At 39.3% G+C, this 25,993-nt stretch overlaps 2 protein-coding genes across 3 annotated transcripts; both read right to left on the bottom strand.

Annotated features, from left to right (window-relative positions):
• Positions 1 to 594: 594 nt before the first annotated feature.
• On the bottom strand, positions 595 to 18,976 carry unc119a (unc-119 homolog a (C. elegans)). Of its 2 annotated transcripts, none has more exons than XM_034700373.1 (5): positions 18,582 to 18,976; positions 4,135 to 4,248; positions 3,887 to 3,980; positions 1,750 to 1,922; positions 595 to 1,628 (listed from the first exon to the last, which is right to left on the bottom strand). In XM_034700373.1, exons 1-5 carry the CDS (start codon positions 18,703 to 18,705, stop codon positions 1,516 to 1,518), a joined length of 618 nt encoding a protein of 205 aa, XP_034556264.1. In that variant the 5' UTR covers positions 18,706 to 18,976; the 3' UTR covers positions 595 to 1,515. The 2 variants fall into 2 exon arrangements, with proteins under 2 accessions (XP_034556264.1, XP_034556263.1); XM_034700372.1 differs by having other exon boundaries at positions 1,272 to 1,628; positions 3,887 to 3,977; positions 18,582 to 18,890.
• Positions 18,977 to 20,330: 1,354 nt separating this feature from the next.
• On the bottom strand, positions 20,331 to 23,977 carry crybb1l3 (crystallin, beta B1, like 3). Its single transcript, XM_034700371.1, has 6 exons — positions 23,886 to 23,977; positions 22,832 to 22,905; positions 22,468 to 22,586; positions 22,240 to 22,372; positions 21,420 to 21,562; positions 20,331 to 21,259 (listed from the first exon to the last, which is right to left on the bottom strand). Exons 2-6 carry the CDS (start codon positions 22,895 to 22,897, stop codon positions 21,091 to 21,093), a joined length of 630 nt encoding a protein of 209 aa, XP_034556262.1. The 5' UTR covers positions 22,898 to 22,905; positions 23,886 to 23,977; the 3' UTR covers positions 20,331 to 21,090.
• Positions 23,978 to 25,993: the final 2,016 nt, after the last annotated feature.

Consider the following 25,993-nt stretch of genomic DNA (forward strand, 5'->3'; position numbering starts at 1 on the left):
GTTGGACAGCCATCTGCCTCGAGTTTTGATGCCTTCAGTATTAATCTACAATGTTGAAAATAATTACAACAAATAAAGACCATTGAATGAGAAGGTGTCCAAACTTTTGACTGGCACTGTATTAAAAATACACATTTCAGTCCTAGATCTTCATCTTCATCTTCATCTGATTTGTGCTATAGAATATATTTTTGAAAGTAAGACAATGTAAGTGAGTTTGGAATTATTGACAGAATGTATGTGATTCACTTTCAATAGTCTGACAAACATGAGTAAAACAAAACATAAACAACCTGAAATCTATGTAATATGTTTCTTCAGCACTTTGAACTACTGAGAACAAATAATGTATATGTGAAAGCATTTAAGCATTAACTGGTGTAAGAGTGTTATTGTAAATAAATCTGATTAGTTTTTGTGTGAATTCTAATGTGTGTTCTCCATTCTTAGTTCAGTTGGTTGTTTGTGCAGAGTTAAACACTTTGTGGCTGCTGAAGAGCAAAAAGTGTCTCTGTGCTCACCTTAAATATGAGTTAGGACATTTACGAAGCACTGTTTCATTTTCAGCTGTTGCAGAATAAAAGGATATCAAGATTTCGAAAAAATCCTGTATTTATTGCAGTGATGGAATTCTCGCTGTCAAAACTTTACACACATACTTAAAACATGAATCATAATTAAAGTACACACAGTGTTCAGTACTACAGAGGACATACCAGATATCAAAACTGGTATCTGACTTCTGGCTAAAGAAGGTGTCTGACACTTTAAATATGCTATTTCCTTAAAAAAAACTCCTGAAGTAATTATAGTAGTACTATGAACATGAAAACACACAACAAATGACACATTTACACAGACAATATACACGTTTCTGTTTGTCATTCAAATGAACGATGGCAGACCAAAGTCATTCAGATGTGTGCTACAAGAAATTCAAGAGACTTCAGCGGTAAGATTCCTACACAAACTAGAGGAATATTAATCTCTATGGGTTCATTATTAATAAAGTCATTTCTGTCTTTGTGCCTCTGGTTTCATTAAGACATATAACGCTCACAGTCCCCTTCTTTCCTTCATGTTTGTCACTATCAAAACCTACAAAATGTAAATGACTCAAAGTTTTCCTGATGACCAAGAGGAACCCACGTACACAGACTGAAATCAACAGCATGTACAGACACCGCATGTGTTCGCTGCCCACACACTCACACACGCACACACACACACACACACACACACACACACACACACACACACACACACACACACACACACACACACACACACACGCTGATGCTAAAACTGCTAGAATTCAATGTTCCTGCAAAGAGGCAGAGGGAGAAAATCTATTGGTCTGGCAGCTTAATACCTGAATGTAAAACCATTGAGTTAACAGTAGAGACAAGAGTGTGAATCGTCCATTAATTCATCTGTTTCTGGTCCTGAAGAGGTTTATGGATAATGGAAAATGTCTAAAACAGGGAGAAGTAAATGATGAAGGGTTGTCTTCTTCTACGGCCCCCCACTGTAGGAATAGTCTGCCTTGTTGTGCATCACCAGCTTGTTGTCCACAAAGTAGAAGCTGTCGGACTGCGTCTCATAAGGGTGCAGGATCATCTCTTGCACTGAGAGAGAGAAAGGAAACACATCACTCAGGATTTGCATCTCTAAATCCTGTTAGATCTAATAAAACGTCTCTGTGTGGGTGTATTTGTCTCTTGTTATTACGTGTGATGTGACACTCACTGATATCCTCAGACAGCGCCGGGAACTCGTAGATGTGCTCGCATGTGTTCTTGCTGCTGGGCATGCAGAAGCCAAACTCGAAATCAAAGCTCTTGAGCAGCTGATCACGGAAATAGTGTCTCTCAATCATTCGGAAATTGTTGATGGGTGTGTCTCCAACTGTGAACTCCACTCTGCGGAGACAAAGGGGGGAAATTCATGAAACGAAAAATGCAAATGAAAACACAAACTTTAGAGACGATGCAAAAGGGAGCTATATTTTAAATCAACATTTTGAAACAATTTTCTAAAATCTTAAGTAATGATGCAACTCATGAACCAAGCAACAACCTCTGGGGCTGAGAAAATAACACATTTACTGAAAAAGGTGATTTTTCTGTTTAAGAAAACCGTTCAAGACATCTTTCAGGGGTGGACAGTCATAAAACTCAGCAGTTTAATTATTTTACAACCTAAAGTTGCTTATTATTCAGAGCATGATAGCTTTTGGTGACGTTTAGATACTGCTTGCTGTATGCTAGGATTTGATAAGGCTAGTACAGGCTCTAAACTGGACCTTACAGTTCAGCTAGATATAAAAAAGCTAGAAATAATACTGAGCATGAACACAAATAATCATTTGTATGGCCTAATGCAGAGCTGTCTTTTTTGCAGTTGAATTTACAAGCACCATTTTGATATTTGCCTATTTTACTTAAGTTGATGACTTCATGATTTTTGGCTCATATGCCGAGCACAGGTTTTGAAGGAGACAGAGCTGCAAGCATTTTACTATTTTATTTTTATTCTTTAACCTTTATTTTACAAGGTAAAACATGTTTGAGAACCAGTTCTCATTTACAAACATGGCCTGGCCAAGAGGCGCCAACCTAAAGCTAGGTTAGCAGCACTTAACAGTTAAGCACTGTCAACAGCATTTCTACTCAGTTAAACAAATTAGGATGTTTTTATTACTGTAGACCTGAAATGTTGGTCTTATGCTGTGTCTAAGCTGTAGCGCTGTGAATAGCTGGGTTAGCCTGGCCATTGCCATAAATGCTGTACTACTCACAGAGCAGTTTGGCAGTATTTTGATCTATAAAGTGGAAATAAAGTTGCATGAAGGTTGTATCTGGTTAAAATGGCATATAACCACTCAAACAGCAAACAGTGTACCAGGTCAGACATGTGGACGTTAATCTGCATGGTGGACTGAAAGCTGGGGATGCTAGCACTGCTAACATTAGCCGCACTCTGCACACCAATTTGACATTGTTTATCAGTGATCTTGTGTCTAGCTGTGTCAAACAACCTGTACTCAGTTTGACTGTTTTTTGACTGCTTTCTCACCTTAAGAATTTTCTGCTAGTCACAACTTAAATGTCAATTTTGACAATTGCTTTGGAACAACCTTAGTATAATCCCAGATTTCTTCATGATGTGGCTTTAAAAGCTTATTGCATTTTACTTTATCATTGGCCTATTTTTTGTTGTTTTTGCAACTACTTCTTACAGTAATGCTGACATTGCACTGACCCAAACACAACCATGGCAACAAGTTAAACTGGAGCATGAAGGATAATAAGTGAGCAGAATAAACTGGTTACAAACAGATTGTATGATTTCTTATTTGGGAACCAAAAGACCAGAATAAAAATAAGTAAGAACCAAACTGGGATGTTTCATGAACTGAGTGGTAACCTGACTTCATTTTAGAGATATTCTTAACCATAACTGCATTTGATAGATGAGTAAGGCCAAAACTATGAAAGTTCAACCCACAGGTCGGATGTTCCCCAATAGATCCGCCTTTCAAAACCACTACCAACACATATCTTCCTCCAGTGCAATGTTGAACAGAAACCTTCCAGAAGGCCTAAACGATCTACTAGATGCAACAGTTGTTGTATTAAACTAAAATCACAGAGTAGGAGTCTGATGATGAACACAGACTGATACTCTGTTCCAGACTCAGCGGGGGTTTGACTGTTCTGAGTGTTCAGACTCATCATCATCAGCCTGTCGTCCCACACTGATGCCCACACACACCTCCTACATCCAGTGTCTATCTGCTGTCAGTGCATCACAGTCCAAACATGACTGCATCATTCGGCCTTTTGAATTTTTCGGGGGGCGAATACATTAAATTGTAACTTACGTTGCCCCAACCTGCCGCAACTGCAGGAAGGCTGGAGTGAACTGGTATCGGACAAAACGGCCAGCATTAGGGTCACATTGCTTCCTGCCTCCTGCTGCACAAAAGACAGTAAAGTTTAACATTTTATACTGAAAGATAAACTTAAATTACACTATGGAAAGAGAGATGAGGGGAAAAATGGTTTACAAAGTGGTTAACTACCATCATCCAAACTTTGGGGCCCTTTTAAAGAAAATGTATGCTCTGACCTGGTGTTGGAGGCTTTGTGATCTCAAAGAGGACTGTTCCTGTTTCCATGTCACGGATCTTAAACCTGGTGAAGTCGATCATGTGGACATTTTCCTCTGGAGAACAAAGATAATCTGGAAAAGAGAGAAGAAAAGACTCTTTAGGCTGCACTCTGAAACAATACTACAAACAGTTTCTCTTATTCATTTATGTACATTGTACTGCAAATAAAGAAAACATCAGGCTGATTATAAACAGCCATCTTTGTAGTTCTACGCCAAGAAACTGAAATATGTTGTTTTGAGCAATTCTGCATGTCTGCTCTGTACATTCCACTGTAAACTAACAAAAAAAAGTCATGCATCAGAGGTGGTTCAACAACAACAATCAGTACCCACCACACATGTACCTGTCCTGTACCTTGGTGAACTGTACGACTTATTCAGGGGTAGTGATGCACGAGGCTGCTCCACATTTAGACAAATATATACATACAACACATACAGTATCTGTCACTTGAACAAATTGCACTTTCTCTCCACATTCTTTTAAAACACAGGTGGCATTTTTCCACAAAAGCATCCAACATAAATTAGAAGATGTCATGTGGAGCAACAGTATTGTCTAAGTCTTTATCTCTTTTTGAGAATGTGCTTAATCTGAGTGTGATTAAGAGTAAAGTCTCTCCTCCCTCCTTGGAAGACATAAAAACAATGGGATTAAGACAGGAAGTGTGTTTTTAACAGTATTCATTGAGTGATTAAACAAGAAGGCCCGTTTTTGGTTTGCATTAGTGAAGATCTAGAAGATGGATTTTTTACATTCTTGCTGAATGTTTATGAGTTGACTTACTTACTTATGCACTTAATTACTTATTTATTTATTCATGTATTATTTATATTCCTATTATTCACAGAAACAAGAAGAGCTTTGTTAGTATGTAGACATTTGCAGGTCATGTATAGTGCAATGTAATGGGCATAATTTATTTAAATCTGGATGTGATATCCATAATCTTTGTCTTATCTTTTAATGCATTAGTTTTAGTGGTTGATTGTTGTTGTTTTGCCTTTTAACCACTTGTGTTTTTTGTACCTCTATTATAAGTTGTCCTTAGCATTCTGTTTTGAATTCTTTTCCATTTCAAGCGCAAATTTGGTTTGATTGGATAAGAAAAAATGTTGTAACTGGATACAAATTCAAGTTTAAAGCAGACTTATATATATATTAAAGCAAAAGATGCCACAAAACACACACACACACACACACACAAACACACACACACACACACACACACACACACACACACACACACACACACACACACACACACACACACACACACACACAATTATCCTTCCTTATATAGCTTACACACCACTGAGGTTCAGAAAGTCAAATGTCAAATACCCTGAGCAGGATGACAGATACAAGCATACTAGTGTGTATGTTTGTGTGTTAGAGAGAGAGAGAGAGAGAGAGAGAGAGAGAGAGAGAGAGAGAGAGAGAGAGAGACACAGAGAGAGAGACACAGAGAGAGAGACACAGAGAGAGAGACACAGAGAGAGAGACACAGAGAGAGAGAGAGATATAAAGTCTCTGGCGGCAGGGGGTGGGAGAGAGTGTATGAGCATGTGTGAGACACCTCCCTCCCAATGGGGCAGGATTAGGCCTAAGAGGCTTATTGTGTTTTACCATCACATGGACCGACTAGTTGAGAAACACACACGCACGCAAGCACGCACCCAAACACAGACATGCATGCTTGCACGCGCACACACACACATGCATACGCATGTGCGCACACACACACACACACACACACACACACACACACACACACACACACACACACACACACGCGCGCGCGCGCGCACACACACACATACACACACACACATACACACAATCTCATTAGGGTTATGAAGCGGGCAGTTATTATTGGCAGTGTGTGTTGCATAAAGGTCAGAGGGTCTTCAGTGACTTCAAGCAGCCTACTTAAAAAGACAGTGTGGGGGGCAACGATGAAGCCGAAACCAGGAAAACACAAGACATTGTCTGTGTTTGCATGCCTAGTCTAAACTCTCTCTCTCTCTCTCTCTCTCTCTCTCTCTCTCTCTCTCTCTCTCTCTCTCTCTCTCTCTCTCTCACACACACACACACACACACACACACACACACACACACACACACACACACACACACACACACACACACACACCTTAACTCATGCTGCTGTACTTATTTCTGAGGTATAGAGAGCAGATGGGCCTTGTAGGCTTTAGCCACCTGCTCAAAGGTATTAATAGACCTTTTCATAAAGAACAGTATGCTTTACCTGACACCTGGTCTATAAGTGGTCCTCTTGTTGAACAGATCCCTTATGAGCTAACTGTTTCATACAGTGGACCAGATATTGTTTACACTGATGTTCCGCTTGAGTAATACCTGGCACAGTCTGACACTTACTGTTGTTACAACTACATGAAAGTTGGATTTTTAAGTTGCAACATCTCACAGTTAACAGCATTCCAATTCAGACAAATGCAGACAATGAAGAAGAGGGTCATTCAAATGAGATTAAGGTGACTATTGAACAACACTGAAAGGGTGTTGAGTATTATCTCTTGGTACTTCTAATGTTTCGCTTTATGAAGAGTTACATGACATATTAAGAAAATTGTTAATCCCCTAGCAGAAGTCTCATATTTTTAAATGTCTCTTCTCTGATGTCAGCCGGATTCATTTCATCATTATGTGGCTCTTAATGTTTACATGCACCAAGTTTATACAAAGCAGTTCTTTGTATCAGTTTGAAAAATGCTTTAACATAATCCTTTTAATTGTGTGTTGTTGTCTTCATTTTCTTGTTTTGTAATGATAACAGATGTAAGTTAGTGCATCATCTTTAAATAAGAAAATTTTAATCCAACATTAGTTATTCTAAATGATAGGCAGCGGCGTTATTAACACACAACATGAGCATGTATTGGTTGATATGTAAGTAGAAGCACGTCCAGAGTTAATCAACAGTTCTACAAATTTAGTAAAATGGTATTTAGCTGCGTATCATATTTATGAAGTATATGCATGCATATGTGCAGAGAATGCATGTACACCTTGCACTGACATGCATATCATGTATTTTTAAGTGAATGACGTCATATGTGTGCACATGCACTGCAGAATGTGTGGCGCACAGCATGATTTAAATTGTAAACAAACTGTGACTTTCAATGTGAGCTGAATGTTTCCATGGTAAGCATCAACAGAGTGTAAAATACATTTTAATGGAAAATGCCTCTGGCTCAAAACTAAAACTCAAAACTGCAAAGACTTTATATTTCCCCTCCAAGCAACAGTGAGATGGTTACAGAGCTGCTGTGTGGTGCAGTGCCCTCTAGAGCAAGATCATTCAGTGTAGAGGAGCTTATCTGCTCTGAGAATACTATAAGTACTATTAGCCTGCAGTTAGTCAGAAGATGTGGTTCTTCCAGAGCAAAAACAAGGAAACACAAGTAGACACTTTAGACACTTGATAGGATAGTACGTGTGAGATGAATTTAAACCATACTGAAGCTTCGAACAATCATAAACTTGATTGCTGTTATAAAACATAGTGCATAGTTCAAGCATATTTTACTGCTCTTATATCGTTGAAGAGTAACAATTCATATGTACATTTGGTCAAAAGGTCGAAGATATGGAAATGTAAAATGCAGACGAGTAATTGCAGCCTCCTCATTATGATCAGTGAGAGGGACTTATGTAATGTGTTGATGTTTATATGAGTGTTATACTGCTGATACAGTACAGTGGGCCGTGTTATTATGCAGCACTGAACACAAATAACACCCACTTCAACCTGCCATGAAGATATTAAAGTGTATGGACATGTTTTCAAAAGCTGTTTTATACTAAATGCATGGGTTTTCAAGGTATGATTGCTGATCAGCCACTTCAGTAGACGTTAGTAAGCCCTCGCATACACTGCTTGCCGCAGACCACTTGTTGCAAATGAGGCTTTGTAGAAATGTCTGAAAATCTAGATGGCCGACAGAGGGACAAATGGTATGCAGCTCAGGAATATATTGCAAATCCTGCCATTGCAGAGGATCCTGGTGAATGTTTTTTTGGAACATCAAGTAGCAACTAAGGTGCAGTGTATTTGTTGCAATTCAGAAGTTTTAATTTTATTGGACATGACACATTTCTGGCTATATTTAATTTGCCGTTATAATTCCCTATGATACCCTCACCAAGGCCCATTTAGTAGGTGAGAGGGAGTTACTGAAGAACAGACTTGGAGATCCAGTATTAATGTATTGTTAGACAATAATTAGTTCAGTAGTCAGTGCGATTCTGCCATGGTGGCAGATTTGATTATGAGTTATTTGGTAACCAGGAACCAGCCAGTGATTGGTACACAACTAAGGACACATTCATTCTCAGTGTAATTGGTGATCATTGTTATTACTCATTGGTTACAATGTACCAATATAATTTAAGGCTACTAAAATCAGTAGTAGTGACATAAGATGAAGTTATGGCAAGGTACTCAGTTATTACACAGTAGTAAGCAACACTACTTGAGGTGAACATAAAGTAGTCTATTTAAAGCTTAAAAATAAAAATATATCCCTACACATGTACAGGAAGAAATCAGCAAAGAGAGACGATACTGCTTTATCTAAAAGGGGCAACAAAATCAACCAAATGTTCTTTATAGGAACTTTACATTACTAATAATTCGGGAGTTTTTACTGTTTTTCTAAGGTTCACTGGCTGGTTGATAGTTAATTTAGAGATGACTAATACAAAAAATGACTGAATTATAGTTTTGTTCCACACTGCAAAACTGTAATAAAGAGTATGTGACTTACTGAAACACTTACAATATTCATCCCTAAACTGTGATTATATCATGTATATGATGAGAAAACACATTCTTAAGTCTAAAAGTTCAAACCATGCAACTCCAAAGCGTAATATATGACGTTTTTATTACCATGTCTGTGGCACTAAGTAAAAAATCTATTAACAGTGTGCTGAGTGGATCTTGTGCTGCTGTCAGTGAGCAGCTCTCTCTGTGGGCAGATGACTGATAAATGTATTTTGTGAATCAGTGGTGGCTACTCGCCAGACCCGTTGAACAACACAGATGGAGCGTTTATCTGTGAAGTAGAACAGCAAATGAAGTCACTTTCACCCTGTTGAGTGAAAGTATTCACACAAAACTGTGTCCCACCTACAGTCACATGAAACCCAGAGCCTGCTTCCAATACTGCATTGAACACACTTTGATTTTATGACGTTAGCACATGCAGCAGACTGACTGAAGATTGTTGACTGTATTGTCTCTCAGAGATTTGTAATTAAATGAGTATTAATTAAAATCCATAGATCCTTAGATATTCACTATTAAGTGGCAGGGATAACTGTGATGGGAGAAAAAATAATGGTGAACAGTTGAAGATAAATAAAACTAAGGAGAATGTTGACTGCTTTTGGGGATGAATTTTAAGCAGCAGTTTGTCGATACATTATGAACCTTTAGACCTCATGATCAAATTGGTAATAGGTTTAGAATTGATTCTTGAAAACGTAGGGCTGAGACAATTCAGCCTCTAGCTTCTACAGTTCATCCTTTGGTGAAATGGATCGCACTCCCTGAATATTGCCCGGTTGTATGCTAGAAATAAGTGCTAGAAAATATAGGAAAAACACCCTAAAGGCAAAGGCCAAACATATCTGCAAAATAAAAGTATTGATAAAGAAGTTGTTGGACATTAAGGGAGTGTAGTATTCACCTTTTTGCAGAGAGGTGGATGAAAAGTTTGATCTTATGTCAAGGGTTGCCACCTTGGATTTCTGAAAAAAAGGGACACTCGACCAATTGTTTGGGGCGGAGGGCTCAGCCACTATTACTGGTTCTGGTGAACCTTTTTTGGTCATAAAAGTTGCAATGGCTGCCTGTTTTTGTTTGTTTGATACCGCAGCTTGATACTTTTTTGTTTTTGTGTTTGTCCCGTCATATTTTACAGAGATTTTCGCCGGACACAAAATGCATGTGGCGGAAAAACTGTCTCTCTGGGTCGGCCGTACCCATTCAAACTCTGACAGTGTCACCCAGTCAGGATTGTAACTAGTAAATCGTTTTTTTCGTACTGGTGGCACAAATTTGCTCCATGTATTTGCTCCATCTCCTTCCTTGTCAGTTTCAAATGGAGAGGCCAAAAGTTGGTGAAAAGAAGACCTCTGCGTGAATTCAGCTTGCTGTCTCTCTTCGGTCAAGTTTCCCTCCCTGCTTGAGCCGCTTTGAGCGCTAGGGCGTGAGTGTGACATACGCATAGATGGGAAGAAAACAGAGACAATTTTAAATAGCCACAGAAGCACGGGGGACCTTTCTCGACAATAGAATGAAGGAATCAAATGAGGTTTTTGCATTTTACCCAAAAGACGGGACAAATTGTGTCCCGGACGAGATTTTTATTTTCCCGGGACAGCTGGTGAAAAAAGAGAACAATTCTGGGAAAAACGGGACGGGTAGTAACTCTACTTATGTCAAGCTTTCCCAAACATGGCAAAAGCTAGCACTTTGTTAGTTTAGCTTAGCATGCCAAGACAATTTTTATGACATAAGAAACTGCTTTAGGGGATACTTTTTCAAACCTTCACATAATAAGCTAATAAGATATCACAACTCAATTAGTGAACTTGAAAGGTGCTTGTTGAAAAGAGCTTGGCTAGCTGTCTACTATATCCAAGTTGTTGATGAGCAAAGCTAACTATGTGCTCGATAAGCCATGTATAATGTACAATTGTTAGGGATGTAGCTATCAGAGTTTTAAACATTTGCAAGAAAAATAATGAGCATTTTTAAAAAGACAGCTCCTTTAAGATTTTAAAGAAGAAAGAATTACTTATCATTTATTTCATTGTTATGAAAAATAAATCCAGTTGCTTCATCCATTGTTCCTCTTAAAGAAAAGAGGAAATTATCAATGCTGATGAATGACTGTACATAAAAAAATAACAACATAGCATAACAAAAACAAATCTAGTCTTTTTTCCATACGCTACAGAACAGAATGAATCCCCTCGCCTCTAAATTACGACACTAAATTGTACCAGTTCAGTATTCTAAATCATAATTTACATATTCATAGCTCAGTTCTTTGTTTCTGTTCTCCTTCCATCTTTCAATCACAGACACACACGCACACTCCAGACGCAAAAGTGCTCCACTTCACTTCCTTCAACACTGTCACCTAGCAACACTCCTTCTGATAGTGTGCCAGCTCGATTAGCCCGCCTTCTTCCTTCCCCTCATCCACCCGGCTGCTTCGCAACAACAAGCTGAGCAGCAAATCAAAGGAGTGTATCTCAGGTTAGGCATCAGTGGCATGCAAATGAAATGATCCATGACGGATGAAGCAATACCTGAGGCCTCCACCCATAGATGGAGAGGTCTTTCTTTTGTTTTGTATCAGAGCCAGGAAGCACTAAAGGAATCAGAGTTTGCAGGTTTGATGCTGAATATTAAGAGGGTGTGCGACAGCTTCCACTTCAATTACAACGCAACATTAGACTCTATTGTTCCTGTAGGGAAACACGTCATAGACCCCAAGCACAGGTGATGTGACTGCCATGATTATACCCCAGTCTTTCAAAACGCACAATGCTGCAGTTCCTTTCATGACTTATTGTGATTTCCACATACCTCATTTCTTATTTTTGACCATGTTAATGATTTCTAATATTTTCCATACAAAAAGTCCCAGATCAAAAACAGCAACATAATTTTTTTGTTCAACACAATCCCTTTCACTCAAGTAAATACAGCCCTGAAAAGATATGTCAGACAGAGAGTAAAATTAGCACAGAGTCTTGAGTAATGCCATGTTCTTGTATTCAGATACGCACAGCTTGTCTGACACCAAAGTGGCATTCATAAAGAGCAAGCAAGTTGCCACTTATAGCCCCTTAATCCCAAAGATTAGCCTGGAGTTACCGACTTTCAACCACAGGGATTGACTTCACATGCCTTATTCTTTCCGTTCGACTCTGTGGCCGTCTATCAACACAGAGAAAGTGTGTTGAATTAAGCCTAGAACATGAGGCAGAACAATGCGGATATGTTTACTTGTCTTCACGTTTAAGTAAGTCATAGCCAAAGGCAGCTAGTGACATTAGCATTACGCCTTGATGTGCATACCTTTACGTACAGTGCACCTGTGTCAGGAGGTGTGTTTCATGTCTCTCGGTTTACAGCACCTGCAGGCAAACTGGCAGGAGCTCAAGTTCATGCAGAGGTTGCATTCAGAGCAGCTGAATGCAGATGAGATTCATTTCTCTCATCTTCCATTGGCATGCACTGAGTGGAAAAAACAACATTCCTATCTGAAAGGGTTTGATGAAGAAAAATATTGTGATCGCAGCTCATTGGTTAAGAGACACACTGAACCACAAAACAACAAAAAATTAGCTTAGCACAGCATTAAGAGTTGAAACAAGGGAAAGCAGCTGGCTGGGCTCTGTCTGGAGGTAACCTTATCCATCTCCTAGCTCTTCTAATGCTAATTTATTACTAAACAACAAGACATAATGTGTAGGTGGGTGCTCTGAGGTCAATTTGGCCAACTCTTCTTGTCTTCCCCTGTCTTTCTTCTTCCCCTGAAGCTAAACCAGCTGTGGATTTGATAAAGCCTGGCAAAAAACTTTTTAAAATCTACAAATCTCATCAGAAATAATCATATTCAAACATTAGATCTTTGCATTTAATTGTAAAAACAAATCCTTATGTCTACATTGCAGAATAAGCTGATTGCCAATGATCAGGAACAGCAAGCTAAGCATGCACAGCACCTTCTAAATGTTATGAAAGGTTCAGCTGGAGATTATGGTTTGGTTGGAAAAGTAGGAAAGTTACACAAGTCAAGTTACATGGGGAGGGAAAGTTATGCACTTTACACAAGTTCTGTAGCACTGGAAGCTAACCTTACACATAGGACTTTATTGTGGTGTATGTCTTGAGTTTGCAACATTCATTCACTCTGTTCCTGAACTACTATTTGAAAGTAAGGTTGGTATGATTATTTTGAAGGCAAAAGAAGGCAGGCTTTGTAAACTTCTTAAGGACCCCAGTCAGTTTTTAAAATTAATGTTATGTTTAATCAATACCTCCTTCAAATAAACTGCTCAATAGTCAATCTGAAGCAGTCAAATAAATATCATTTAACTAGAATGGCATCTTCCATAAAATACACCAGAATGGTGTCCTACCCTACAAGGTGTCCATTATCAGGTTTTAATGGAAGATGAAACCATTATTCTTTCCCCTGCTGTTTTTCTCTGAGTCCATAAAAACCTGATTATTAAAACCTCCTTGGGCATTATTCCATTTACACCATGACTCCTGCTTAAGAAAAAAAACATAAGAACCAGAATCAGTTTTTAAAAAGTCATAACTTCAGTTCCCTTGAATCGCAGGAAAGTCCTCACCAGTAACTAGAACCGGTCGTTGCTATAACTTGGCAGGAGGAGATATTGCTTTTTTTCCCCCCACAATATTAACCACAAGATTATGTTTTCTCTGGAACTATTTTGATGCCCGACCCTTAGTTAAATTACACACTGGTCAGAATCCAGTTTGCCTGAACTATGATATAATTGCAAATTGAATGTGCAATTGTGCACTGCTAGGAGCCTCAGGAACGAATAATAAAGCTGGTATAAAAGTTGATGTATCTCAATTGATTAATATTATAAGGAAGATAAAAATGCCAAGCATGTGAACAAGAATCTCTTTTGTTGGTCCATTGGGTATGGTGTATTGTTTTCCCTGCACATGTATAAAATGATAGAAAATTATTGATGATAGAGGACTACAAACTCTACAACAAAACAGCAAAAACAGAGAATATTATTGGCTTTGTTCCATTCAGGATCCCTGTTTAATCTGATTTAGATCTGTCAGAAACTTCATCCTATCAGGAGAAGGTGCAGCATTCATTGTCTCCACTGAACAGCCACAGTCATACACAAGCAGAATGTAAAGTATGGGAGAGCCTGTAACCAGCTGATTGATCAAGACTACAGCCAAGCACAGGTATAAAGGAGTGTCGATTACTGATGTGTAACAAGCAGTCTGTCTCGTTGTCAGATCACCCTGAAAGAGTAACCTTGTGACAGCTGTGCATGGGAGATTAAGAACAGGCTGCACCAATCAATTTTAATTAAAGCTGTATCCATTGTGTTGGCAGACATCACAGAGTGGAGATACTGACCGCCGTAGATAAAACACTGCTCTGTGTCCCAGACTTATTAAGGCCAAATAATTGATCTCCCATTAGTGTAATAGGAGCTAGACAAAGTATCTCATATGTATGAGGCAAAATTACATACTGATGTAGATCCTTTTAATCCAAAAAATACCCACAGTGTAACAGATGATCTGACTTGGCAGAGCTTTAAAATGATTTATTTTAGGGTCCTTGTGAGGAGATTTAGAGATTTAACATATTCATTTTTGAAAATGATCCACCAACTTCACTCAGGAAGTGGAAGGATATAAACTTCTCTCTGGTACTCTCTTTTTTCATTACACGCGTGCAGCTGATGTGACATCATGAATGCCTCTGAGAAGTACAGTGTACACTACAGCTCTGTGTGGCCAGTTTAAAGACATATGAAAAGATTAGATGTGGGGGAATGACAGCTGTTATCTTCTCCATCTCTCAATTTGCAATGCCTTTAGTAGAGGATCATAAAACTGTCACAATTATACAAGTCTACTTGTAAACAATAAAGGCCAATAAAGTTGAGACTTATCTCAATGCACAGAATAACCCTGCTGGACCTGCATGCTTTATTGCTTAATTAGTGTAAATGATTCTTGTTTTATGTTCATATCTATCTGTGCCATAGTTTATAAGAAGATAATATTTCTTATTTAAGTCTAGGATATCTCTTCCAACCTTAGGGTTAGTCAAACATTTCTGAGGATTGAAACTGCCTTCAGACAGACTTGAAACCAAGCAGCAACCTCTGGTGTTGGAAAGTGAAACAAATTCACAAGTGCACAAAACTGCAGTTCCTTGAGTGTCCACTTGAGGCTGCATGCACAAGCCCAAGAATCCTCATTAACACCTAAGTTAAAAGGCCCATTATCACAGCAACATTAAACATGTTTACAGTCTGATTCAAGAAACAGCTTCGGTCTGAATAGGTCATTTATTTTTCTTTATCTAAGTGGGAACACATTGTTTTCAAGTACTCATCCATCTTGATGAGGTTTTCAAATTAAAAGTGATGCATATATTTGCATAATTAGGGGTGTGGTTGAGGTACCTGACATGTGTGCATGATGTAGCTGTTTGCCAGGAAGCTTACAGTCTACCCCACCTCCACCTCCTTGGTTGACTGAAAATCAGGTTGAGTCAGCATTTCCAATGTAGCGACTGCTATTGTTTAGCTCCAAAGCCCATCTTCAGAAACCAGTGGGTGACATCAATGAGACTACACCCCTGCTTTATACAGTGAATGCTTGAGACATGCATGAAGAAAATATATTTCTATGTCTAGTTGTTTATAGACACAGCTCTTGGAAAACAACTGCAAAAAGAGAGGAAGTAGGATCATCTTTTGCTGCATCTGCGTTGACCAATCACGTGCGTGTAAGCACACATTTTTGATGTAAAAAACTAATACGTAAAAGCCTTCTTTCACTTCACAAAGGATGAAACTCTGATAAATTACTGAAGCTATATAACCCTCTCTACAAACTGCAATGCTATATTTTACCATCTGACCTCCATATCTTATACAACACTAACAAACCAATGCAGACCCTTCAGTTATTTAACAGCAGGGCTGCTTTCAGTCTGAAACCCTGCTCACACACACTTTGGCCGGGGATCAGGAGCTCTAGGGTTGCCAAGATCTAACTTTAGACTCTACCAAACTGTTATGATTTGTCCAGCCTATTTTCATGTTTGTCTGAAGAGTTACAGAAAAAATACTCACCCCATTTTCACCTAGCTCAGTAGAAGTTTTTTGCATAGGGTAAGGAGGAACATATTGGAGTTGGACCTGATCCAACAAGTGAAAAACCTCTCTTCTAATAATGATAAAAAAAAGTTTTGATGTACAACTTATATTTTATAATATACATGTGTTTTCTGCTATTTCCATAAGTAAGTAAGCCCCTCAAAGTGCTGTATGTGAAATATTTCCATTTAAATCCATTTAATGTTCCCGCTTCTGCAACGACCATAAATGAAACACATCTTACGGTTTCGGAAATATTCAAAATGTTAGTGCTTGTACATTTGCTTGACTTTTCTCCTTAGCTAATTCAGGGTTTATATCTAAATCTCTTGAGGTCACAATGAGATGCATTTTATCTTGATATTAGGAAGCCTTCACTCTGTTGCCCTGACTCAAGTGCACACACATGGAAACAAAATTAGACATGGTGGATAAGAGAGGAGCGGCAACAACAAAGAAGTGAGCAACATCTGTTTTCACTCCTCTGTTGTCTGGGAGGAGATACTGAAATTGAAGCTATAACAGGTTAAAAACTGTCAATTACAGCAGCAGTATTTCTCCTTATGTCTGCCTGCCTACATATCCATAATCATCCATCATGTTGACATAAACTGATAATGTCCTGTGTTTTTGTTTTGTTTTAAATCACAGCAGCTTCTCTGGATCGCGTTTCTTCCTCTCTCTGCCTGTGTGACAAAGAGATGCTGTGCCTCGCTTATCAGCACTGAACCACTCTGACACGCTGGAGCTGGGCTGCCCCCAAATGGTTGCATTTTCCTCCCAAAAGCCCAACAAGCAAAGTCATTTACACTGTAGGGGGAGACATTTTCTTTCCTCCTATTTTTCTAAATGCAATTTCCTTTCTGTTGCAGCAGAAATGAGTGTTGAATGGTGCGGCAAACCATGTTTATCTCTGCCGTAAAGGTGTTTTGAATGGTCTGTTGTTCAAAACGATTGGGCCTTGGGGAGGCATTTTGGTGCTCTTGTGATTTAACATGAAAAAAGAAAGCATTGTTTCATTCATATAAACATAAATTTAATTTAGCTGTGGTTCAAATAAATAGATGAAATGTTGAAAATGTACATTTTAGCGAACCATACATGTTACATGTTTTTATTGTATTTTGCTGCTGTGTAAAGCCAGTTAATGAATGGCTTGGGAACAGAACAACAACATTTCCAGTCTGATATCCACAACGTAAAGAAACACATTCACATGTCTGCACCTGGGTCAATAATTACCCAAGGTGTATTGTGCTGTTGGAGACTGCTGCGTTACAGCCCTCCTGATATAATCCAGATTATTTAGATGTCAATGGAGAGTGGAGATTACAGCTCCATCATGGGTGATTTAGGTGTAATTGCACTGGTGGGCACCAAGCTTTCCATTGGAGGGGGGTATCTAATTACCACAGATATGATGGTCTGGGGAGTCTGTCTGAAATAATGAAGAGTTTTTAAAAGGGGTTCAGTTTTGATTGAATATTGTCTGTAAATCACTGCTTTTAACAAGAATAGAAAGTGAAATGAGATTCATCTTAAATAAAATATATAAGCTTCTTGTCTCTGGTGTCAAAAGTTCATTAAAAGAACCATTTGAGTGAGGTTTAAATCCTGTTACTGTTGGTGTCATTGACTGCAGATAATGTCAATACAATGCACACACTTGCTCTTTTCACATCTTTCATCCACTCAGACCCAATCTCACAGCGATATATTTTTAGCAATAGCCCAATTCTATCACCAAAAACTAGCATTCTGGCTTGAAAACCCTCTCCCTCTTGCACAAAAACTTCCCTCCAGTCCTGTTTGCATGACATAACATGCAAACAGTTTTCATAACATGCGAAACAGCAGGCTGCCAGTATTCTTCTCCTGTATTTGTCCTGGCTGACTTACTGTCTGGGACGAGCTATAATCAGCTGATCACATCTCTGGCCACCTGTTACAGTCCCTTTAAAGCCACAGGTGTCTCTAGGTGAGGATGTAGTGAGAGCCAGATTTCCTTCAGCAGGATTTGAGGAGCAGGAAGTACAAACAGTGCTCGGTTTCTGTGCCTACACGGTGTGTCAGAAACACCCACAAACACACATATTGGTGCTGATTGTGGGTAAACTCAGCATGTTGCTTGAACCATGCAGCATACATAAGTGTCCTTGGATTAACCTGTAGGGCTCGATGACGGTAACACACATTGGTTAAAGTAATAAGTCCTGTTTAAAGCCATAGAGACTCTCCAGACTGTGTCGCTGTCCATGGTATCTCTGTGTGTTTCATAGATTAACACATGGATATGATACATTAGAAATGCACAATGGACAAGGAAGCAAGAGCAGATGGTTTGGACTAATCTCCTCTAAATGTACGGCATTAACTACTCTTCTCATCCTGCCAATTACAGCAGCAGGTTACTTACTCTTGGTTATCTTCTGCAGCCCCAGCACATCTTCGGGCGTTATTACGGTATTTCTGCGCAGTTCTTCTTCAGTAGTTACCGGGATCCCCATGTCTGCTGAGTTGCAGCCTTGCTGCACTTTCATGTCCAACAGAAGAGGGCTGATCGGTGCGCGACCTGACAGGAGCTGAGCCTTTCTGATGCTCTCTCTCTCGGCTTCGTCGCCGCAGGAGCCGATTTAGTTGCGTCGCAGCCTTTAGACGCGCGCTGGCTAATACACCGTGCAGCAAACAGGCTCTGTGCTGCTACAAGAATAACTCATTCTCCCTGCCTCCTCCCCTTCTCGATCCGGTAAAAGATAAAAATCAGCCCTCGGCTCCCACCCTCCCTCGCTCGAGGCTCATCGGCTCTCTCACAAGCTATTTAATCCAAATCCGCTGGCTTTAAACCGAGCGCTGCTGCTGCGTGGCTGTCCGTCTGCGCGCCTCGTCATCTGCTCAGACATCAGCGCGTATGGACCGCCGTATGAGCGTTTATATGATATCCTTGAAATCAGGCCTTAGTGTCAGCAATATTTAAATTAGCACTAGTTAACCAGTTGAATACTTTAAACTAGTGGACAGCAAAATGCTCCGACATGTTAACCAATAGGCTAAGGGCAGAAATATCTACGAGTGATAGTAGGGAAAAGCATATTGACAGTACTTGTTCACTAGTAAGACTAAGAAATATTTAAGCTACTATTTTACTAGTCACCAAAATAAACAAAAAAAAAAGCCCAACAACTCAGTTAGGGTATTTTAAAACTTAGTATTTAACTTATGAGGTTTAAAATGTTTATTTGTAAATTACCTAACAAATAAATACTCACTAGTGACAGATTTAGAAACCTTACTTTAAACAAGTGAGACTAACTTAGTTAACAAGTTACAGCCCAAATGTTCATTAGCTGCACTAGTGCTTTAAAGCTGGGGTTGGTAATCAGATTTAGATACACTTTTTATTATACTGGTTAAAATGATCTTTATGTCCCGATGGCAATCAATACATAATGTGTTCTTAAAAAGAGCGAAAAAAGCTGCTATCTACAGCTGGATTGAACCTGGAAGGGGGGTGGCAGAGTCCTGAGGAAATGCTACATTCAAATTCATGCTAGTTTTCCGTGACTACCAACACTAGCTTTAAAGCTGCTATTGGTAGGAATGGTGTAAAAGACATTGCTTTTTTTTTCTGCTGGGCTTGGAGAAAAGGTCACAATGCCCATTGGTACTCATTGATAAGTGGAGTAATTTGAAAATTACACTTGATTAGTTTCACCTGTGTCTTATATCACACCTGTGTCTGATTACCATGTAACAGCTCGTTAAGTTTTTCCAGTGCTTTCACCTGTCTCCCTTCCATGATCCCTATTGATTCTTATGTGAATTTTGCTTATGACTTTTGTGTTATTTTCCTCAGTTGGACTGTGTGGGTTTTTTAATTGTGTTTTTGGACTCTTGAAAGTAGGTTTTCTTAATTTTGCCTTTTTTGTCTTTTTGTTTAATACATATTTTGTCTGCATGTGTACTCTCGTCTTTAATTTGACCATCCCAGGTGACAAATTCTTGAGTCTGGTAAAAATTATCTTTGAATTCTTAAATATGAAGGATCCAGTTGACATAACTCTTAACCATTTAATCCACTGTTGATTAAAAGAAAAAGGAAATCATTTGTGACACTTAAAGCAATGCTTTGAGTGAAAGTCTAGTGATAACATATGACTGTAAAGTAACAAAGGAGGAGATTGTTTCAGCTTTGAAGTATTTTATTTTTGCCTTACTTTTAATGCAAGTTGTTTCAGATGCCAGCATCCCTGAGAAAGTGTAAAATGCATATCTCCTGGACAACCCCATCAGCCAAAAGATTTTGATGTTAAATGACAGACAGGTCTCTACCCTGCTCCGGTCACTGAGGTTAGCCCTTTTGCTCTGTTATGAGGAGACAGCACCTCCCACTGCCTGACAAACTTACTGCAGGTCATGTTCAGAGCTAAGAGCTGTCCATGGTATTACACTGTGAGGAGTGATGTTACTTTCTTTCTTTTACTCTCCAAAATCCACAGATCTCAAGAGAGCAAGAGGCACAGAGGGCTTTGAACAGGCGTATTGGCATCATTTTAGCTTGAAACACATTGTGAATAAAAATAAAATAAAATGATTATAATAGCATTTAAACAAACTAATAAACACAAATTTAAAGCTTAAATAAATACAATAAATCCTATTATCCTTCTATGAGGTCTGTAGACAGAGAGCATTGCTACCATTTTTATGTTTCTCACAAGTTTGTGACAGTCAGAACTTCTCATAAGATTAATTCACGAAGCCACATACTCCAAAATCCTACCAGTAAAAGCAATAACAATATTCAAAAGCCATTAGCATGTTTTCCTAAGTGGCTGTTGAAGAATTCACAAGAGGAGGTTGGCAGCATGGCGAGCTTGACTCCCTGCTATTCCCTCCTGTCCGCCCGCTGTGTGCCAGACTCGTCTCTATGCGTTCATCTCAAAGCAGCCCCTGCGATGCGTCTGCATGTCCCTTACCCTGCGGATGGACTGGATCTGGGGGTGGTGGGCTCCCCACTCATTCCAGTGCTTGAAGGGGCCCATTTCCAAAATGTACTGGAAGCCACGGTAGCCTGGGTACTGGTAGCCCACCCAGCTGTGTGGAAAGAAACACAAGTAAATAAATAAACCTGTAAGATCCCCCTACTATTCTTACAATACCAATATTATCACATAAAGTAATCCCAGATCAGTAGCTCTGACCTGTATGCAACCATAGACTTGAGTTAGGTGAGGAAAAAACTATAACGACTTACGTTCCACCAGTGACCTGAAGGCTGGCGACACGATCCTGGAAACCGTAAGACCACAGGCTTGGAATATCCTCATCACACACCTCCATCTTACGACCCTCGAAGTTTGGACACTCATACAGGCAGATCTTGTGGTCCTGGGCATCCTATCATGTACAAAACAAAAATAGATAAAGCTTATGTGAGGAACTCTTGGTTTTGTTGATTTTGGCACCCCCTGTGGACAAGTGGTATCTCTTATCTCTGCTGATTTCAGGTCTTTCTCAAACCACTCCCCACATCCTGTACTGACACACTTCCGTCCTACTCGAGCTCCTGTGGAGGATATATCGCATTGTGTGCCATCAAAGTGTGATTACCATTAGTAGAGCTAGCACCACTAGCCCTTAGCCCTCCCTGTGGGTCAACGTCAACATGCCCTTGCTGGTTGCTCCAGTAGAGTGGTGCTATGTCAGTTTAACCAGACACAGCCCCCATACAACTTTACCTCAATTTTTCAGATCAAAATACGACCAAACTGTGCCATGCTACGAAATGCCATCTGGCCTGTCAACGTCTGGTTCATAGTCCATTATAACATTATGACCCTAGCCATTTACCAAAGGTAAAGCCCGGTGGTCTACAGCTTAGACCATATTACTGGCATTATAGAACTACAATAATATATTAATAATTAGTTTAAATCACTAGTAATCATGGTGCCAACCAGCAAGGGTGGCGATGTTTAATCGTTAAGCTAGCTCAATGCACACATCCTCAGTAGAAATGGAGTTAGGCAGCAGTTGTAACACCGAAAAATTCTCTTAGTCTGATCTTAACTCACCATACGCACAGGCCTGACTGACATCATGCGGTCACACCTGTAGCTGTTGGACCAGGTGTCCCAGCGGGGATACTCTCCCTTCTCCAGGATGAACATCTCACCGGTCATGTTCTGCTGCTCGTAACCCACCCAGCTAAATTAACACACAGAAAGAGGGATATTCAGACCCTGCTTGAGTATACAATGTGTTAAAGCACGTTTTGTTGTTAGCTGAGTTTTGTGACCTACGGTCCACTCTCTACCCTGATGGAGCCGATTTTGTTGAAACCCTTCTCACACAGGTTACGGCACTCGCCGAACAGGTCCATTCTACGGCCTTGGAAGTTCTCAAATTCGAAGAGGTATATCTGGAAAAGGAAACAAGCCAAATGTGATTACAACCCTGATTCCCCAAAAGTTGGAACGCAATGTAAAATGCTGATAACAAAGGAATGTGATGCTTTGCAAATCATTTTAACTTGACATGTAATTGAATAAAGTGCAAAGGCAACATATCAAACTCATGGAATAGTGGATGTATTTCTGAGGTGAAATATTTTCAACCAATTTACTTTTCAGTGTAAATCAAATTAAATTAAAACCGTTGACGTACCTTTTGATTGCGCAGACCAATGGCAGAGTGGCTGCCAATGCTGCCCTGAGCACCTGAGTGAGACATGATCAGGTCTGGAGGAAGAAGCAAAACATCAGTCAGCCATTTTTAAAGATAATTTCTGGGCTTCAGAAGAATGACGTTACTGTTTCTTTACTACTTGAATGTAACGTGTGCTCCGGATGAGGTGTTTCAGGTGATCTCATCTCTGACAGAAACAATAAACTCAACCTTTTTACGACAAAGAGTTTAACGACAAAGACGCTTTATTGATTTTGATTGAATTTTGATAAAGCTAACGTACAAATGGATAGATGGACATGAACTTCTACCAGAGTAAATGACGATAGAGGGAGGTGAAATATGTGCTCTATTGCACTAACCACACCCAACCATGATGTCATGGACAACCCAGAGTACACTTGTGCAGCCGAGTGAGATAGATGTTCACAGCGTTTACTCACTCATCCAGGTGCAAACTCAATTGAAATCTATTTTCTGGATGGGGAAAGTAAGCTGTGTCCTACCTTAGTAGTCTTGAAATAATGTTGTTCTTTGAGCATACCTCTGTTTCCCGTGAAAGCTTAGCATACATGATTATCTTTGAATGCTTTGCTCGCGCTAATGTATCTGGAGTTTCTAATTAGCATCACAACTACATCTGATCTTTCCTTAAAAGTAACATTTTCTCTGTAAATTTCAAAGCACATCCACTGATGTTTTGTCCATTTCAAGACTACAAAAATACTGAAGCCAAAAAACATTATTCCTCAAAAACCTGTATGATCTGTTATTCAAGGCTCAGGTAAGACACATTATGCATCAACAGGGACAACATGAGAGCAGCACTTACACAAAACTTCACACCCTGACGCATTTTTTGTTAAAATTTCAACTACTTGGATGAAAAGTGAAGGTTTATGGTTTTATTGAAGCTAAACCCCTATCCACCTTCTTCCAGAGTGTAAGAAAACAAGAAAAACGCATCTCTTTTAACTTCCTCTAATTCAAACAGTTATTTTTAAGTAAGAAAACCTTAAAAGTCAAAACTTACAGTTACTGTTGCAGGCTGGAACCAATCAACCCTTGGAGAAAGTGATGGACGCAGGCGTTGTCATGGGGGATATATATATACATTCACATCCAGCCAGAGAATATACATGCTGAATTCTGACTTCTCATTGGCTGTGAGCTGTTTGAAGCATGGTGTAGGGTCAAAGGTCAGGCTGCTTATCTGTGGACGAGTCGTGCTGACTCGGCTCTCTGTATTGTTCTCCAGCACTATTGTGGAGGGGGGGACTGGGAGCGGTCACTGCCATCAGCAGAAAGTTTGCCTGCCCCTCCACGCACACACATCGAACACACCACACACACACAGGCACTTTTTAACATTTACACTTCTTCTTTCCTTGACTTTCTATGTTATTTTTAGTTTAGTTTCATCCTCCTCTTCTTTTTTGTTACCCACTTTGTCTTTTACCTCCATGTTCTCTCTCTTTTTCTCGCCTTGTTCCTCCTCTGTGCATCTGGCTCAAACCTTTGAGCCCTGTGTGTAAAGTGCTGACTGCAGTAGCTGCCTCTGTCTCTCTTTTGTTTCAACATGCCAGTGTTTGACACAAATTTCTGCTTATTGTAGCGCTGGACCGGCTGTATTCATACAGTACATCAAACACCAAATCCACACCTACACCTGGCATTTGTAACATCCAGTATTATCCTAATCATGTGACCAAAATGCCACACATACTCTATGTGAAATGCCTCTTAAGTTTTAGAAGCACAATAGAAAATGTCCATCCTTCCTCTGTGTTCTTATTACTGATTCCTCAATCTGGCTGTTAGGTATGAATATATACCCAAAATCTATGGCATTGTGATCTTTTAAATGCTGCTCAAACAAATTGCATACATCTCATGAGCCCTTTATTATTTATTCTGCCCGGTGTGATGTCAATATCTGTAAAGCAGATGAAAGACAGTGGTAAAAAAGCCTGAGGGTAAATACTCACAGTATGAACTTTTAAATGAGTTATTAGTGCATAGAAAAAGACCCCGCAGGAAATGTCATCTTTTGTTTTTATAATGCAAACATAAGATCAAGATATCTGCCATCTGAGCTTTTTTTCATTACATAAAGAGCAGACACAAAAAGAAGAACATGGAGAAAACCAGACCAGTGTCACTTTGAATCATATCAGTTAAACCAATAGAAAAAAAAAGAATATTATAAGAAGCAAATATTGGACACCTACTATTTAGTTTGAACCTTCCAGAGGTAACATTCTTTAAAGCTTGCACTCAATGCCAATATGATGGACTAGCATTTCTGTTGAAAGGCTACAACAGGATGTCTTTCACTTTGTCCACCCCACCCAGACTCAGATTTAGATGTGTTTATGTGACTAAAATGATATATCAGATATATGTTATATAGTTAATTTCAACCTTTACAAATGTACTTGCTCAGCAAATATAATGTAGCTTGGCAGAAAATGTCATCTTTGTATCCGTCATTATCTGTCTGGGTGTGACTGAAATATAAGTTTGCTCAGACTCTTTACAAAAAAAAAAGAAAATAGATGTTTGATTTTGCTCTCCTTAAAGGTAATAAGCAAGTGCTTTGACTTAAAAGAACCAAAATAACTCTACTGATTCAGATAGTCAGTTCATTTCTTGTCAGCTAGGAAAGCATGCAACTTTGTAATATGTGCTTTAGCAATTAAAACTCCAGTGAGGAACTTTTTTGATTGCGTGCCCTTGAGACAAAACTGCAGCACTTATGTTTTTGCTGATTTGTGTCAAGCATGTGTAAGTCATGTTTTTCCATAACAATCTCAAAGTGCTTATGTGCCTATGATGAATATTTGTTGTGGGAAAAGTAAAATAAGGCTATTTCATCAGTGCGCTAGAAACTGACTTGTCTAACACATACCCCATTACAGTAGTTACAGGCATTTCATTTAAGTGATAAAAAGACAACACGGTTGATTTCAATCTGTTTCATTACCAGTCAAAAATCCCTCATAGGAGCTTTAAAATGCATGCTGGGACTTTGTCAGCTTGTTGGTAAAGTGGATCAGTTAGAGTTTTGTATAATGTATTGCATCATTCCACATTTCAAACATTGTTTAATCCAAATGTATAAGTCAAATTGAAAAGTAT

The sequence above is a fragment of the Notolabrus celidotus genome, chromosome 14 (genome assembly GCF_009762535.1).
Source record: "Notolabrus celidotus isolate fNotCel1 chromosome 14, fNotCel1.pri, whole genome shotgun sequence".
Lineage (NCBI taxonomy): Eukaryota > Metazoa > Chordata > Actinopteri > Labriformes > Labridae > Notolabrus > Notolabrus celidotus.